We start from the raw sequence: 16,456 nt of genomic DNA, 5'->3' as shown, positions 1-16,456 counted from the left end.
TCATCCAGACTGAAGAGATACTAAGTTTTTGCCGTGTTACTGTCAGATCATTCCTCTTTAAACAAAAAAACCTGATGTAATACTGCAGACGCACCTACGCTGTCTCCATCCTGTCTTCCTCCCCTCCGCCCCACAGTAAGTCCTGTGCTGAGGCTGGCGTCTGGCAGCCCATACTCACTAACGCATGCCGATGTATGCGGTTGTGGGGTTTTAAAAACGTGTGTACGTTGTCTGCAGTTGTAACATGCTGTCCTGATTTGAAAGCAATAAATACAGACCCCTTATGAAAAATTCCAACCTTTAGAGAAATTGGTGGGACAGAAAGTTAAAAGTGATCCATAATAATCTTTTTAAGAAAGCCACTATTCACAGTAAGGTCTGTCACGTTTTAAGCCACACTGTGAGGTAGCATGGAGCAGGACCAAACACTCTCTGGAGTGCCTAACAAAAGAATGCCTTCCTGAGGGAAGAGTAGTTGAGGCATGTGTCCACCACCACGTCCTGTGCTCTGCAGATAGTTCTCTATCTCGGCTTAAAAAAGGAAGAGAAAAAGACGTGAATCTCAGCAGAGGTTACTAGGACTTGAGGTAGGTTTCAACAGGGAGACACAGCCTTGTTTACATCACAGAGCAGCAGGCTTCTCTAGATGCGATGGCTGCACCTGATAGGGGCACGGAGCAGACAGCCTTGACGAGCAGCTGGCGAGCTTGGAGCACATGTAAGACAATCAGAGGAAGTCTCCATATAAACTTCTCCATGCAAGGAAAGGTGGTTTTTCCATTTGCCTTCTTCTGAGCAATTTAACTTCCTAATTACATGGTCCAAATTGTTTCAGAGACTATGTAAACCATATGTTTGTTAAATGACAGAGACAAACATGGGGACGTCCGATTAGCATCAGCTTCCCTCAGGAAGGGGGTTTCTTTCCCAGCCCGGCTCAGGCTGCGTTATCCTGCTTGGACGCGGGGGAGTAAGCAGGGGAGGGGGTAGTCGGTGCACAGCTGCATCTGGCTGTGGATTCTCCCCTCTTCCTTCTGCCGAGGCACGTAGTTTAACCCAATAGCCTTTCCTATTAGCATGAGCAAGTAGGTGCAGGCTGACATTAGCAGAGTGAAGTTCATCCAGGATCTAGCAGATTAGGAGAGGAGAAAATACGGTAATTTTGAACCTTTATGAGGGTGAGCGTATGAGTTTGTATGTGTGGGAGAGGACAAATGTGCTAGCAAGAGGGAGTTGCTGTTTAGCTGTTTAGTTTTAGTCCCGTTGGGTTTGACAGTAGAGGGTGAGAATAAATAATTTGTTTCACTACTGTTCAATGAAATCAGAGTTTCGAAAAATGTAAGTTTATTAAAAGAGAAGTGAAGGAGTTATAAACATTATTTATTATATAATGGACAAGTTTACAGGCTAGATGAACTAATGATATTGGATGATTGCTGTTGAATCAGTTAAAAAAAAAACCACATGTTTCCTGTGTCCTATTTTGGATGCAGAAGTCCAGACAGTGGGACAAGTTCCCTGTTGGGGCGTCTCGGTGACACAGATGTGCAGGTGAACTCACAGAGCTATAAATAAAGTGGCCACAGTTCGTCTTCCCAACTGGACATCTGAGAGGTCGACAGGCAGACACGGGCTCACACAGTCACCCCAGCTCTTAACGGTGTTGTGGTTGTCATTGCTTAAGAGAACAATGAAAAAAAACACTCGTAATTTTTCTACTTTTTCCGGCCTTAATTGCCCCCAGAAGACAAAGATTTGGAGCATTAATGAAACACACGAGCGGATATTGTTTGTATTTATACAAACACTGGGGAAAAGAGGAACTCAGAAAATCAAGAGGAAAAAAAAAAAGGCTGAACTAGTTTATTACTGCTAGTTTGTGTAGCCTTCCTGTGGCCTCTTGGTCTTGGATTCTAGTGGGGACTAGAACTAAAGAGGTGCAACCGAGTTATGCTGACAACGGCTTGGAACTTGAGTCATCTTGAATGATGGCTTTATGGCATAAACATTCCTTTGCCTTTTATTTCTTTGGAAATATGAAGAATACCTGTGCAGTGTCATTGGTCAGGACGCTCCCCGAATACCCACGTACACAACGTTAGGATGCTTGCATTTCTCTGTCTGAGCAAACAATTGTTTTTACCTGGAAACGGGTGTCTTTGACTAACAGGTCATCTTGTTTAAGTTGTGAGTTGGACCAAAAGATTAACTAAGAGGAACGAAGAAGCCCTCATTCATCTTGTTCTTTCTCCAGTTTTTGACGTTGTCGGGGTTTTTCTTTTGTTTTTTGCTTTTGTGTTTTGTGGTTTGGTGTTTATCCTGAGTCCCGAGCTGTTAAATCTATGCTTAAGATATCTAGACAACATTATAAACTTTTCCTACTCTGTCAAAAATTGACTGCTTTTTTTCTGGTAAACATGGTCTTTTAAAAATATAACCTGGAGCACCTGGGTGGCTCAGTCTGTTAAGTGGCCAACTCCTTATTTCAGCTCAGGTCAGGGTCATGGGATCAAGCCCACGTCAGACTCTGAGCTCAGTGGGGAGTCTGCCTGAGATTCTCCCTCTGTGCCTCACCATGCTCGTGCTCTCTCTCTCACCTGACTATGGCTGTCTTGATCTGTAGGCAGTTTCAGGAGAGCTTTGGAAATGATCTTGCTATGTGAACTTTCAGTTAATATAGATTATTGCCCTAGCAAAGAGTTAGACTTGATCAGAAGGTAGTATTTTGCGGGGCGCCTGGGTGGCACAGCGGTTAAGCGTCTGCCTTCGGCTCAGGGTGTGATCCCGGCGTTATGAGATCGACCCCCACATCAGGCTCCTCCGCTATGAGCCTGCTTCTTCCTCTCCCATTCCCCCTGCTTGTGTTCCCTCTCTCGCTGGCTGTCTCTGTCTCTGTCGAATAAATAAATAAAATCTTAAAAAAAAAAAAGGCAGTATTTTGCTTTTATAGATAACTGTGTTTGCTGTTTTTTGAGGGGGGGTTATCTATCAAACCAAATTTTGGAAAAGATTTTATAAAGTTGTCTAAGTGGTAACTACAAGGAAGTGGTTGACGGGTGGATGTCCACCACTGAATGAAAGAAATTCTAAGGAATCGTGAGCAAAATGGCCTATCCTGAAATTCCTGGTGTAGTTGATTAGACACAAGGAGTCTCCTTTTCTCGTAGTTCTTCTGAATTCATGCATTTGCATTTATTTTAAAATAAGGTAAATAGTTTTGTTCCTAGAATATATAAGAATATATTGCATAGTCATCCGTTTATTCAACAGTTATTTCTTTTTTTTTTTTTTTTTTTTTTAAAGATTTTATTTATTTATTTAGCAGAGTGAGAGACAGCCAGTGAGAGAGGGAACACAAGCAGGGGGAGTGGGAGAGGAAGAAGCAGGCTCCCAGCGGAGGAGCCTGATGTGGGGCTCGATCCCAGAATGCCAGGATCACGCCCTGGGCCGAAGGCAGACGCTTAACGACTGCGCCACCCAGGCGCCCCTCAACAGTTATTTCTTGAACTCTCCCATGTTCAGCTGCAGGGGTACCCATGCAGGCAGAATAGAGGGGGAGTTGGATCTGTCAAGGGTTGGGATTTGCCAAGGAGACGAGCATGTATGCATGGAGTGATTGTAACTGCATGCCACGAAGTCCAGGCTGGGTAATTTAACAAGCATGAACGAGAGGACATGAGGGGTTGAAGGACGGGGGAAATGTGGTAGAGTCGGTGGGCTAAAGAATCGTCGGGGTTGAGGATTAGAAGAAGGGAGTTGGAGAGACAGGTGGTTGAAGAGGGTGATTGACATTGGGATTCCAGAGAGGTTGCAGTTGACGGCAATGACAAGGTCTAGGGCATGACAGTGGTGGGGTAGCTGAAGGAGGGCAGAGGATAAGATGGGTGGGGAAGGGGAAGTCAAGGAACTGAGAAGCCAGGGTCAATGGAAGACACCCCTGCATGGAAATTCAAGAAAGTAGTGTTGGGGAGAGACCCGTGAGCCAACAACTAAACTTGTAAGGGCGGATGACTCATAACTCATCCAGGAGTCTGTCCCTGACTTTGATTATGAGATAGAGCCGGGCAGCATGAGCTTCAAAAGCTAACGACTGTTTGGGAGGAGGAAGTGATCATTTTCTAGTTGCAGCAATGAGAAGCAAGCCGGCAGAGAGCCTTTAGGCGAGGCCACATTTTCTAGGGAGAGCCAAATTTCTGTTAAGGCAGGGTTCAAAAACAAGGCTGAGGATTTGTAAGATCTTGCTGGAATCCCTACATGAGGTCCATTTCTGGAGGACCCAGTAGAAGGGGTTCAGAAACCAGCTGAGGAACTCAGGAAGGGTGGAGGCAGGTTAGGCGTGTTCACGGTGCTACGGGGATGAGAATCCAGGGGAGTGAGGCATACCGGGGGTCTTGGGCAGAAGCGGGGATAGACCAATCAGTGCTGGTGGTTTCTGAAGCAGGTGGTGAGGCTGTGTGTGTTGGGAGAGAAGGGCGGCTCAGGCAGACCTCTGAGGCTCTTCTTCTGTCCTGTGCCTAGTGGTTTGGAGGCTGGGCGTGAGCCCCTGTTACCCAGAGTGTAGGTAGGTTTGGGACTCCCTCTTTATTCTTTATTCTGTGAACGGAGGGAAGACTGGGAAAGCATAGCCGTCCGAGCATTACCTCTATGCACATGTGTCTCACTTGTGATAACAGTTCCAGAAGAATGTAAGATGAAAGCTAGAGCATTTAGAATTTTGTTTAATATTGCTTTTAAACCTGAGATACAGTTTAGCTTATTACAGAGAAATAGTAATTAATGGGTTTAATTTGGGAAGTGTATATTGATTCATAATCAGTATATATATAATTCAGATTCCAGCTCACGTTTTAAAATAAATCATTCTCTCCCTATCCTTCCTTCCTCCTCATCACCTTCTCCCCAAAGGTGACATGAAAACTGACCGTGTCACAGTCCTATCCACTGAATCGTTGACGTGCTCTTTTCCCTTTTCCTTATAGTGAAGAAAGTTACAACGTCAATGATTATTCCTTAAGAGATCAGCTATTGGTGGAATCTTGTGACAACGAAGAGCTTAATTCTTCTCCAGGGAAGAACAGTTCCACGATGCTTTATTCAAGACAGAGCTCTACCAGCCACCTCTTCACTCTGACGGTCCTTAGTAACCACGCGAGTGAGAAAGTGGAAATGCTGCTCGGGGCTGAGACGCTGTAAGTGTGTGCGGGGACGGGGTTTTTGAGTGTCTGCTGTCAGTCTTCCCTACGTCACTGCCCTTGGTCTAAGACTCCCTAGAAACAGTGAACAGTAGCTGCTGTGTATTGGGTACCTATATGTACCAAGTCCTGCGTCTAGGTGCTTCACGCAAGCTCCTCTTTTCACTGTGATCCCCTCCACGTCTCGAGAGATGGACACTATTATTTTTATCTTCATGAATCCTAATGGAGCATTGTGCTTTAGGTGGTGTGCTTTTCTATTTAGAGAGTGGTTTAAAAATCCCTGTATTTTCTTTTTTTTTTTTTTTTAAAGACTTTATTTATTTATTCGACAGAGATAGAGACAGCCAGTGAGAGAGGGAACACAAGCAGGGGGAGTGGGAGAGGAAGAAGCAGGCTCATAGCAGAAGAGCCTGATATGGGGCTCGATCCCATAACGCCAGGATCACGCCCTGAGCTGAAGGCAGGCGCTTAACCGCTGTGCCACCCAGGCGCCCCAAAAATCCCTGTATTTTCATCGTTGGTAAAGATGTGACTCATGAGCCCTGGGTGGTTGGCACCCTGTAGTTTGAGTCTGGGCCATAAGTTTTCCTAGATAAGGGAGCTGAGGCCATTTTGCAATCACCTGCCATCAACCAGACAGCAAAAAGCCTCCAATGATTTCTACCCAAAGAGATACTCAGTTTGGGAAACATTAATGAGTCCACTTTCCCATCGGAGTTGATGCAGGTGCTAAATGAAATAAACAGCCCCGTTGTTTGGCTGCCAGCACACCGGCGGCTGAGGGGCCGGCCGGCCTCACACTGGACGGAGGCGAGGGGCCTTCGTCTCCGAGTCCACCCTCCCGTGATCTGGTCCATTTAGAGGTCGTTGACCTATTTATTTGTTTAGAAACTGGAAACATCCTCTTGAAACAATCATCACCGGCAGGTGTTCTGTTGGACGGAGCAGTAGAGGAAGAGGGGAAGCCCCTCACTCTCTGTCCTCGGGGATCCTCCACAGCCCTCCCACTCGAGTCGGCCAGCGTTCCCACGTGATGCGATTAAAGTGGACCAGCAGCTGATGAATAACAACCCTAGGACTGTAGCGAAAGCGTAGCGACAGCAAACCCAGGAAGGTAGCTCTACTTAGAGTATTTTAACGGTGGTTCCTGGATCATTAAAGAGAGACATCAGAAAAAGAGTAAAATTATCAAGCATCCACGTAAAACGTTTTAAATGATCATTTCCTATCTTTAGGCACTAGAAGTAACGTCTCAAGGGCTAAAGAAGACCAAGAGGAACAGGTTGATGTAAAATCGATTTGAGATTTGAAAATAGCCAAAGTGGAGTATTCCGAATGAACTTGAGAGCGTTTATTTGTATAAAACAAAGAAATGCCCTTTTCTAAGGTCCCAGCGCTCTTCCGTGGAATAGCTGAAGAGCCCTGCCGTAGGCCTGCACGCTCCTGTGTTTGCTCCTCTGGGTGGGTGTGGTACTAACTGGTTTATGCAGGTGACCAGCAGGACACAGACCCAAGACCTGGGCTCAGGAAGGCATTTCTTCAGCTCCGAAAGTGATTAAACCCCTTGGCCAGTGAAGACAGATCCAGCCTTCCTCTGTTTGGGGGAGCTTCTCTTAAAAAGAGAATTTCGTATGTCTGAGCTTTGGATCTTATATGACTTTTTTTTTTTTTTTTTTTTTAAGTAGGCCCCTTGCCCAGCGTGGAGTCCAATGTAGGGCTTGAACTCACGACCCTGAGATTAAAACCTGAGCGGAGATCAAGAGTCGGACGCTGAACCGACTGAGCCACCCAGGTGCCCCCTTATATGACTTTAAGGATGGAGAAGTCTCAAAGGCTCTGTAGATGAGTGCTTATCCAGCCATTCTAGAGAAATCTCAGATTTTCACTCGTCAGTTTTCATTCGTAATGGTGAAAGTGTCACTGGTTTTGCTTTGTGTTTCCCTTTTCTCTCTGTTTATAAGGATTGTTCTTTATTCAGGTCCTGCCAACATCTCAGCAGAGCTTTTCCTGTCTCCTTCATAATTTATGTAAACTCCACACTTGTTTCTGAGATTATTCCAGGAGAGTAGGAAGTAAACTGACATGTCCAGTGCTTTGTATACCAAGGCTCGATCCTTTCCTGGGACATTCTGTAGCATTTGTTCACCCCCTTGCCTTTTGATCTTGCCACAGACTGAATGGATATTCATTTCCTCAATCAGAAATGTTCTCAGAATATTTTAGTTGTGTCACCCATTAATAGTATGAGCCATGGGTCTGACTCAGATCTGTAGTTCTTTAATGAATGGCAAAAGAACATTCCGTAAGGGGCAGAGGGGCAGAGGGGCAGAGGTCTCCTTGTGCACAGGAGTGATGTGCTTTCCTTAGAAAAAAACAACTGAGTAGAAATCTAGCAAATTGGTATATGCCGTGTTTGGATAAGTGCAGGTCAGCCCTGGGCTTACCTGGTTTTGGGCAATCAAAGTTTTGGTCTATGTAGACTGTTCTCTTTGCTTCTAAGATTTGCAAAATGCATACGTGTATATGTGTTTTAAGTTTCCTCTCTTTTATGTTCTCTGTGGTTAATACGGTCTGTTAGCAAACTGGTTGGGAAAACAAGGTTTTCACCCCATTCTGGACTTTTAATAATTGCAGAACCTTAGACTTATCATAGAGGTCCTTTGGCTACTTATTCTTTGATTTGGAAAAGGAGGAAGTTCATACCTAAATATTTACCTTCTTGGAAAACTGTTGTTAGTAGGAGGGGTATCGCTGTTTGACACAAGGACAGTTCAATTGTTGTAAGATGGTGAAATTGTAGAACAGATCAATAGCTTTGATTACATAAAGAATGTAGAAAAGCTCCCCAAAAAGGAAATGGGGTGAGCACTTAAGGAGCACCTGAGATGTGCCAGATGGAGTCAGCCATAGAGCACGAGGAAGGTGAATACCCATAGGTCTTCTCTTTCTAGAGAAGGATGAAACTTGTTAGCTGAAGTAAGGTGACATCCGTCTTGGTTTCCCTAGGATTCTGGCAGAATTAAGAGCACCATCCTCTTTGACTCTCGAAAGTGTCTTGTTTAGGCAGTGAAATCGGTGGTGACCCTAATTATTAGTCTGTGCTCCACTTCCCCTCATATTTTCTCCCAGATGTAAAATGAGACGAAGGTGACGTGATTTGCTTAAAGTCACACAGGAAGCGAGTTGTTGCCAAAGCCGGGACAAGCCCCTGACCCTCCTGAATCTAGTGTTCTTTCTGGTAACAAGTTTTAATCATCTTACTAAGCCTCCGTTCAGTAGGCTGCTCGCCCCTCCCTTGCCATTTGGCCCTGTCATACATCTGAGAAGGGAACTCCAGGAAGCCAGTTGCTATGAAATGTGAAAAACTACTAAAACACGGATTGTTTTCTTCGGTTCCCGGACTCCTAAAAGGAAAAATATTTGTGGAAACCCAGCTGGTCAATTTAGGGCATCACATTGTTTGAAATATTCTGTAGTAAAATCCTGAGTAGATGGTGCAGGAGGACTCCTCTGAGGTGACATTTGAACCGAACCCTGAGTGACAAGGAGTCAACCCATGGGAAAATCCGGGGCCAGAATGTTCCAGGCAAAGGCAACAGCAGGTGCAAAACTTCTAGGGAAACAAGTCTGATGTTGTCAAACATGGCTTGAACGTGGTGAAAATGGCTAGATCAGAATAAAGCAGGGAGAGAGTGGGTGGTCCAGAGGCCAGCAGAGGCCAGAGCCTTTCAGAGCAGAGCCCTTCCAGTGCGGTGTGTGGGCCGTCAGTCCTCACACCGTCTCCGCCTGGGCGTGAGGGAAGTAGTTAAGAACTTAGAGCATTTGACATGTCTGCAGCATCAAAGCATGTGCTTAACAGTAACTCACTTTTGTTGTGTTTCTAAGAATACTTGGTCAAACAATGGATGGGGTGCGGTGGGGTGAGGACTGGTTCTTCACCAGTATTTTGAGATGCACCATTCCTAGAGCTTCGTAAGCGGTAGCAGGGAGTTCCGGGAAGACTGGAGTGAGGGCCGAGGTTTCAGCAGGGAGAGCCAACAGGGCCCCGTTGCAGGAGTCAGGGGGAGTCCTGGCTATGGCCTGGGCCGTGGCCTGAGGAAGGAGATAGAAACATGACATTTGGGAGATCAGAGACGACGTGACGGACTTCTGGGTTGGATGAGTCGGGGTGGCCACGCGTGAAGGAGAGGACTGGATGGTGCTTTGGATTTTAGACTTGAGCAGCTAACAGCGTATGTTAAGCTGCTCCTTCATGGTCTTCCGTCTGGCGTCTCCCTCCGCTGCCCGATGAGGCTGCTCCATCGAAAGATGAGCACTGGCTTCCTGGTTACCCCACCCGCAGGCTTCCTTTCTTTACCTTTCATCACATTTCATTTTGTTGACCGTTCAGCTCTCTCACCCTAAGCCCCTTTTTGCCATTTTCTTAACCTGTTATCTGTGCACTCTTAGCTTTCCTTCCATTTCTGCTTTCTTTTAAAAAAATTATTTATTTATTTGAGAGAGAGAGAGTGCGCACACAAGCAGGGGGAGCTTTCCTTCTATTTCTAACCATTCCTCTTCGCTTTCCCATCAGAAATGCAGCTTGTCTGAACCAGTCAGCTACCCAGTGCTTTCCCTAAATGCACATTTCTGTAAGTGGAACCACTGGCACCATTTATCCAGTCTGCAGACTTGGTATCATTTGTGATGCTCCGGGTATGAACAAATCCATCACCCGCCAAATCATTCTGTACAGAAAGTCCATTGCATCTCTCCTTGTTTCCATTCTATTACCTCCTTCCGAGGACAACCCATGTATCACTTACCGTTTTTTTTTTTTAAGATTAATTCATTTATATGAGAGAGAGCGAGCAAGAGTGAGCATGTAAGCAGGGGCAGGGGCAGAAGGAGAGGAAGAGAGATTATCTCCAGCAGACTCCCTGATTTGAGCGTGGAGCCCGGCACGGGGCTCAATCCCACAACCCTGAGATCGTGACCTGAGCTGAAATCACGAGTCGGGCGCTTAACCGTCTGAGCCATCCAGGTGCCCCTGTAGCACTTATCTTGAGCCACGCTGGCCATGCTGTAATGTCCTCCTAATCATTCCCCTTCTCTCCAGTTAGTTTTGCCTGGTTTCATGACTAATCCCTACACTCAGCTGTGTCTTTTTCTCACGTTGTACATAGCAGGTTCCCAATACGTATTTCTGGAATTGACCCACCATTTATGTGAGCTCTCCTGCCTCTAAGGCAAGGTAGAATAGTGGCCACGTGGAGGGAAATTCCGCTTCCCTGTCGCTGTCTGTTCACTGTCCCTTTTGTGCTCCTGGAGCAAGTTTTCTCTAAATTCCATTTGTTTTTCCACATTTGCTAGTAAGGTTGTGGTTAACATTTCGTCGGATGTACATCTGAGCCACGTATACTGTGTTCTCTCTGTTTGCCCGGGAAAGCTCTTTTTTTTTTTTTTAAGATTTTATTTATTTATTCGACAGAGATAGAGACAGCCAGCGAGAGAGGGAACACAAGCAGGGGGAGTGGGAGAGGAAGAAGCAGGCTCATAGCGGAGGAGCCTGATGTGGGGCTCGATCCCAGAACGCCGGGATCACGCCCTGAGCCGAAGGCAGACGCTTAACCGCTGTGCCACCCAGGCACTCCGCCCGGGAAAGCTCTTAAGTCACGTTGTTCACAAGACAGCAGTCTGCGAAAAATACAAAAGCGTATCCTTTGTAAAGGGACAAAAGATGAATGTTTTACCACTGTCGTTCTTATCCCTCTGGGCCTTTCTAGAGGAATGTGGGAGCCGGAGAGCCCCCTTTGTCTGCCTTCATGAAGACGGAGCAGGGACAGCTGCGGTTGGCACAGGCGAGGGGCGGCAGCAAGTGGCGTCCCCGGCTTGCTGGGTTTACGGTGGAATTTGTGTGGCATGTGGGCCTAGCGTGTGTGGTGGTGAGACGTCCGGACACGTTCAGGGATGAACGCACATATTCTTTACCCTTTACATTTAGCTCTAGGTTGTAATCACCTCAAACCATAATCAAAATTGAGATCGTTCACAAAAGTTCTCTCTCACTGGAAGAGCTAGAAGCCTCACGGTTGTCGTTGGTCCTGTCAACCATCCAGACAACCAAATGCTGGGCCTCCTGATAAAGGGGCATTGTTTGCAGGGAGACTTTTGTGGCCTTCCTGCTTCTGTTAATGATTTAATTAACAACAGGAAGTAAATGGGATGGAATAAAATTGTAAATACCGTGTCTGACGTACTCTTATCCTTCAGCCTCTAGGAAAAATCCACAGGAGATGATAATGTATATGGAAAACGATGTGTTTATTTTGGGCCGTAGTGTTTCCCCCTTGTTGCATCTGCAATGCACACCCACGCACGATGCCTCACATGGTATAGTGCCCGTCAGAGTACTTGGTCTTTTGCGACGCCCATCTCCAACCCCGATGAGGCAGGAGGGCGGCCGATGATGTGGGTCTTTTATCATCGGGGAAACCGGGAACGGACCCACTTCGGTTATCCCAGGTTCCAGGCCAGACTCTGTCTCGTCAGCTATTTGATATGACACACGAGAAATAGTTGCTTCAATTATATAACACGTCACAAGATCTAAATTTTAGAACTCTTGTAGTGGCCTCGGGAATTATTTTGCTTTGGTTCCATTTTTTGAATTCGGTGACCTGAGTGTGTGTCCGGCCTTGTTCGATTTTGCGGCACAGCATCATGAGGACCTTTTTCACCCTGTGGGTTTTCTTTCACGGAGCCGTTCATTGAACCCGGCTGGTTGAACTGAGTGTGTGAGGGAACAAAAACCACTGTCCTCACAATCCCACCCTTCACAGAGGCTCGAAGGACTTTTGCCCAAAGACCATGGGTACAGGAGTTTCAGAAGGAACTGTAGCTAGATCTGTAGACAGTGGAAAGGAACACGGAAGGTACTTGGCCGGCAGCCACCGGAAGAGAGCTGCAAGAGAGGTTAAAGACGCCAACCAGGGCGCCTGAGTGGCTCAGTCGGTTCAGCGTCTGCCTGGGGCTCAGGTGGTGATCCCAGGGTCCTGGGATCGAGTCCTGCGTCAGGCTCCCTGCTCAGGGGTGAGTCTGCATTTCCCTCTCCCTTTGTCCCTCTCCCTCTATGACTGCTTGGGCTCTCTCTCAAATAAATAAATAAGATCTTTAAAAAAAAAAAAAAAAGAGCCGCCGTCTCCTGGCTCCTATTGAAAGCTCAGGAAGACCCCTTCGACGGTGAAGCCCTCCATGGGTGCTCCCCATGCCCTTCGGTATCCAGTCCGTCGGCGGCCCTGCGTCTTCGGTTCAAAGCCCACTCTCCGCTCACTCATTATGCATCTGTCTTTTCTAGCAGATGCCTGGTATTCAGTGAGAAGTCCAGCTTTGTGCCTCTGACCTTTTTGCAATTAAGTTGAAGCCTCTGGTGCCTAATTGCGTGAGAGGCAGGCCCTGGTGCGCCCACGGCTGACTCCGGAGGAGGAAACTGGGGGTGCATAATTTTAGGCCGCGCATGGAGGACATGGACTTAGGAGAGGACTCATGTGCAGATGCTTATGTCAGATGTCCCTTCTCACTCAGTCTTCTCTCTCTCCCCGGGTGCCCGGTGTTTTAAGCAGAATGTTCTACCGCACGCAGCCCGTTGCACGCTGTGCTGAATTTTGTATGTGTTTCTTTTCTTCTCTTTCTGCTCCTTCGTGCTGGAGGCTGCAGAGAGCAAGAGACCCTGCTTTATTCACTTTGCAACCCCGTCCTACCACGGGGCTCGTGCAGAGGCAGGAGGTGCTCAGTGGACGGTGGTCCACGGAGGCGGTGGCTGGCCGTCTCAGCGGGGATGTGCCGCGGGTCCACACCAGTGCAGTGTTCCTTGTTCTCTCACTTTACTGGGGTAAAGGGAAAAATCTTTGAACTGGGGGTGGGGCGGATTGTGAATTCACATCGATTGTTTCCTACTGTCCCTGGAGAAAATAGCTGTCTTCGAGCGAGCCCCGGACTTGACAGCTCAGTTTAATAATGGGTATGCCTGTGCCCCAGTTTGTCTTGTTCTCAGAATTCCCTCTTCTGCTGAGGGAGTCTCCTCCCTGCTTCAGGGCTGCTGTGCTTTCCGCTTTAGTGGGAAGGAGCTCCTTGGCAGGGCTCTTGGAGGCCCCGGGGGGAAGTTGTGCGGTTTTGACGGCATGTGGGGGGTGGGGGGGTGGGAGACCCGCTCAACTGAAGCCATTTCAAGAAGCAGCGCCTTTCAGTGAGGGCAACAAGGAGTGTCTTGTTCTGTCCTCTCGAGGCTCTGTGAGGGCCCGCCGTGTCTAAGGGATGCCATTAGCATCCAGGCAGCTTGCCACACGAGTGAAAGGTTTCATCTGGACTTCTGGAAACTGGCCGCAGGGTCAGGCCGTCCCTGAAATGGGCCACCGGATGCCAGAGGCGGGCTGTGCCAGGGAAGTGACGCGAAGGGCCGCAGGCAGGAGTCAGGGCCACGCGGAGACGCGCCCAGGGGCGAAGAGGAGTCCAACGGGTTTGGGTGTGGCGCCCAGGGACGCACACGGGTCATCTTAGATTTTTCTCTTGGTGAACGGTTCTTCCATCTGTCAAATATTAGTTTTCAGCTGCCTTTGTACTTTGGAAATTCCAGTTGAGCCCGAGTAAAAAAAAATAGATCTTATCTGACGAAGAGATGATATCAAAGATGTCAGTGTTTGCTTAGGATCATTTTAAAGAAGGTTGTGCTTTATAAAGTACTTGTTCCTTATAAAACCCCCTACAGCCCTTTGTGTCCTATAGTAGAGTCTTTGAAAGCAAGCAGAACCATCAGTGTCTACGTAAACTGTGCCCATTGCTTACTACTTGACACACCAGCGTGACTGGGGCCCAGCCTCAGTTTCTTAACGAAGTCTGTCTTGCAGCACCCTTCCTGACTTCCCGCATTATTTTGTGAGCACCTGCTAGGGAACCCTGCCCGTTAGGCCCCAGACTACCTGGCTTAACGCTGACTCCATCACTTGCTGTCACTAGCTTAACACTCCAAACTTCAGCTTTGTCCTCTGAACAATACAATGGAAATAATAATGTTACTACTTAATTTCCAAGATTGTTATAAAGATTAAATTCGATGGGACTCACAAAACACAAAAAAGTACCATAGCTGGCACATAAGCACTCCATAACTGTTTAGAACAAGACCCAGTTCCTGCCCTCTTGCAGTTTATGGCCTAGTACGAGAAGCAGACGAGTCAGGACATGGGGGGCAGTGTGTGCTGGGTGACAGTGATTCCTTAGGTTAAGAGAAGTGTGCAGGCCTCCGTTGTGTGCCAGGCAGTTTCCTGGAGATCTCGCAGTGAACTGAAGAGACAAGTGCCTGCCTTCGTGAGGCTTACAGCTGGCCCGCAGTGTGATAGGGCTGTGCGGGGGAGTGCCCAGAGCGGGGCCATCAGACTGGTTGGGGATGGAGGTGTGGGCTTCTGCATCCGAGGAGGGCACCCCGAGGAGGTGAGGCTGGTGTGTTCAGAACTGAGTGGATGTGCTGAACAGAAGTGGATACACTGTAGGATTCCGTTGTCATAAAGCGTAAGACAGGGAAAACTAGTCTGTGGTGGAGGTTCCCTTCGTGGGCGGCTCCTGAGGGGGGAGGGGCAGAAGGCGTGGGGGTACCTATGAAACCACTCACAGATCTGTACAGACTTAAGAGTAGCGCGGTGTTTTATGTATGTTCAGAGTGCAATGGGTAGGAACAGGCCAGGTCCTACTTGAGAGCGAGAAGAGCAGGCCGGGAAGGGTGTGGAGCCCCGTGGCATGCCCCAGTCCGGCCAGCGGTCTGCTCTGCCTGGATGGAAGGGTACCTGAGGGGCAGTGAAGATACGGCAACAGCGAGAAGCTTCTTTAGGTACAGGCTGTTAACAGGAGAAAAAAAATGTTTTTCAAGCACTGGGCATAAAGGCGTCCCTTCCTAAGAAGGCGGAGTGCAGAGTCAAGCTCCCCTTGGTTTGGATGGCTTGTCTCAGGACCTCCGTGCTACCTTCTCATCCTTTAACGGGCTTTGGGGGGATGACCTGAAATAATGGATGTCAGGTGCTTGTATCTGCCATATACAGTATGGCGTATGGGCTTATTTTATTTTATTTTAAGATTTTATGTATTGATTTGAGCGAAATTGAGAGCACAAGTGAGGGGAGGCAGAGGAAGAGGGTGGAGCAGACTCCCCGCAGAGCAGGGAGCCCGACATGGACTCCATCCTAGGACCCTGGGATCATGACCTGAGCTGCAGGCACCCTGTAGTGTGGTTTTTTTTTTTTTTAAGATTTTATTTATTTATTCGATAGAGACAGAGACAGCCAGCGAGAGAGGGAACACAAGCAGGGGGAGTGGGAGAGGAAGAAGCAGGCTCATAGCGGAGGAGCCTGATGTGGGGCTCGATCCCATAACGCCGGGATCACGCCCTGAGCCGAAGGCAGACGCTTAACCGCTGTGCCATCCAGGCGCCCCTGTAGTGTGGGTTTAATCCGTGCTCCTTAGGAGATTTAAAGTGTGTGTGTGTGTGTGTGTGTGTGTGTGTGTGTGTGCGCACGCGCGCGCACGCGCGTGCACCTTATTTAATTAATTACAATCCTGATACTTGACTTTCCAAATCAAAAACTGTGAATAACTGTATTATGGAATAATGCTTATCTGAGACTTCTGATCCTTTAGTTAAATATTTTGTTTCATAGAATTACAGCTTAATATTATTTTAAAAGTCTCAGTTGTGTCTTTCCTTAAAAATTTTTTGGCTGTATTCATTAAATCCTTTTAAGGATTTGGGAAGAGTCTAAGAAAGTTCGAAGACTTTCTGTTTATTTCAGTAGGCTCCTGTTTGGCAATCTCAGCCGTAAGAGGAACTAAACAACTTTAAATACTTGTAGATTCATCTTTTCTGAAATGGTTTGAGTGTAGGTGGAGGAAGAGGAAATGTAGAGAGACTGATGTACTCGAATTTTTCAAAATGTAATTTGCTTTTTTGAAATGTTAAATCAGATTGAGTATACTAAATATCTTTATGTGATTATGTGTTGGTGTAATCAGCTCTTTATTAAATGTTAAACTGTCCTGTGAGAAATGCCATTTAATCAGTAATTAGCCAAATTCATTCAGAATCTTTTTAACAGTAGTGACTAGCGTTCAGCCTAGATCCCTCAGATTGTCATTTTTAAATGACTCATACCCGCCCTGTTCTAAAGGCCAGCCCCATAACTCTCCAGGGAATCTCTCCCGTTTTCTGGGAACGGCTTTTCATTACTTGTCCAGGCGCC

General features: G+C 47.2%; 1 protein-coding gene across 1 annotated transcript in view; it reads left to right on the top strand.

Moving 5' to 3' along the window:
- The window catches only part of ARHGEF26 (Rho guanine nucleotide exchange factor 26), a 117,289-nt gene that overhangs the window by 96,480 nt on the left and 4,353 nt on the right, over nucleotides 1–16,456 (top strand). The window contains exon 11 of the mRNA XM_008706933.2: nucleotides 4,980–5,189. Within this exon, the coding sequence (XP_008705155.1) occupies nucleotides 4,980–5,189 (210 nt within the window). The remainder of the gene's footprint in view (nucleotides 1–4,979; nucleotides 5,190–16,456) is intronic.

The sequence above is a fragment of the Ursus maritimus genome, unplaced genomic scaffold, assembly GCF_017311325.1.
Source record: "Ursus maritimus isolate PB19 unplaced genomic scaffold, ASM1731132v1 scaffold_20, whole genome shotgun sequence".
Lineage (NCBI taxonomy): Eukaryota > Metazoa > Chordata > Mammalia > Carnivora > Ursidae > Ursus > Ursus maritimus.
Note: the sequence above shows the minus strand (reverse complement) of the source record. Positions and strands in the feature narration are given on the sequence as shown.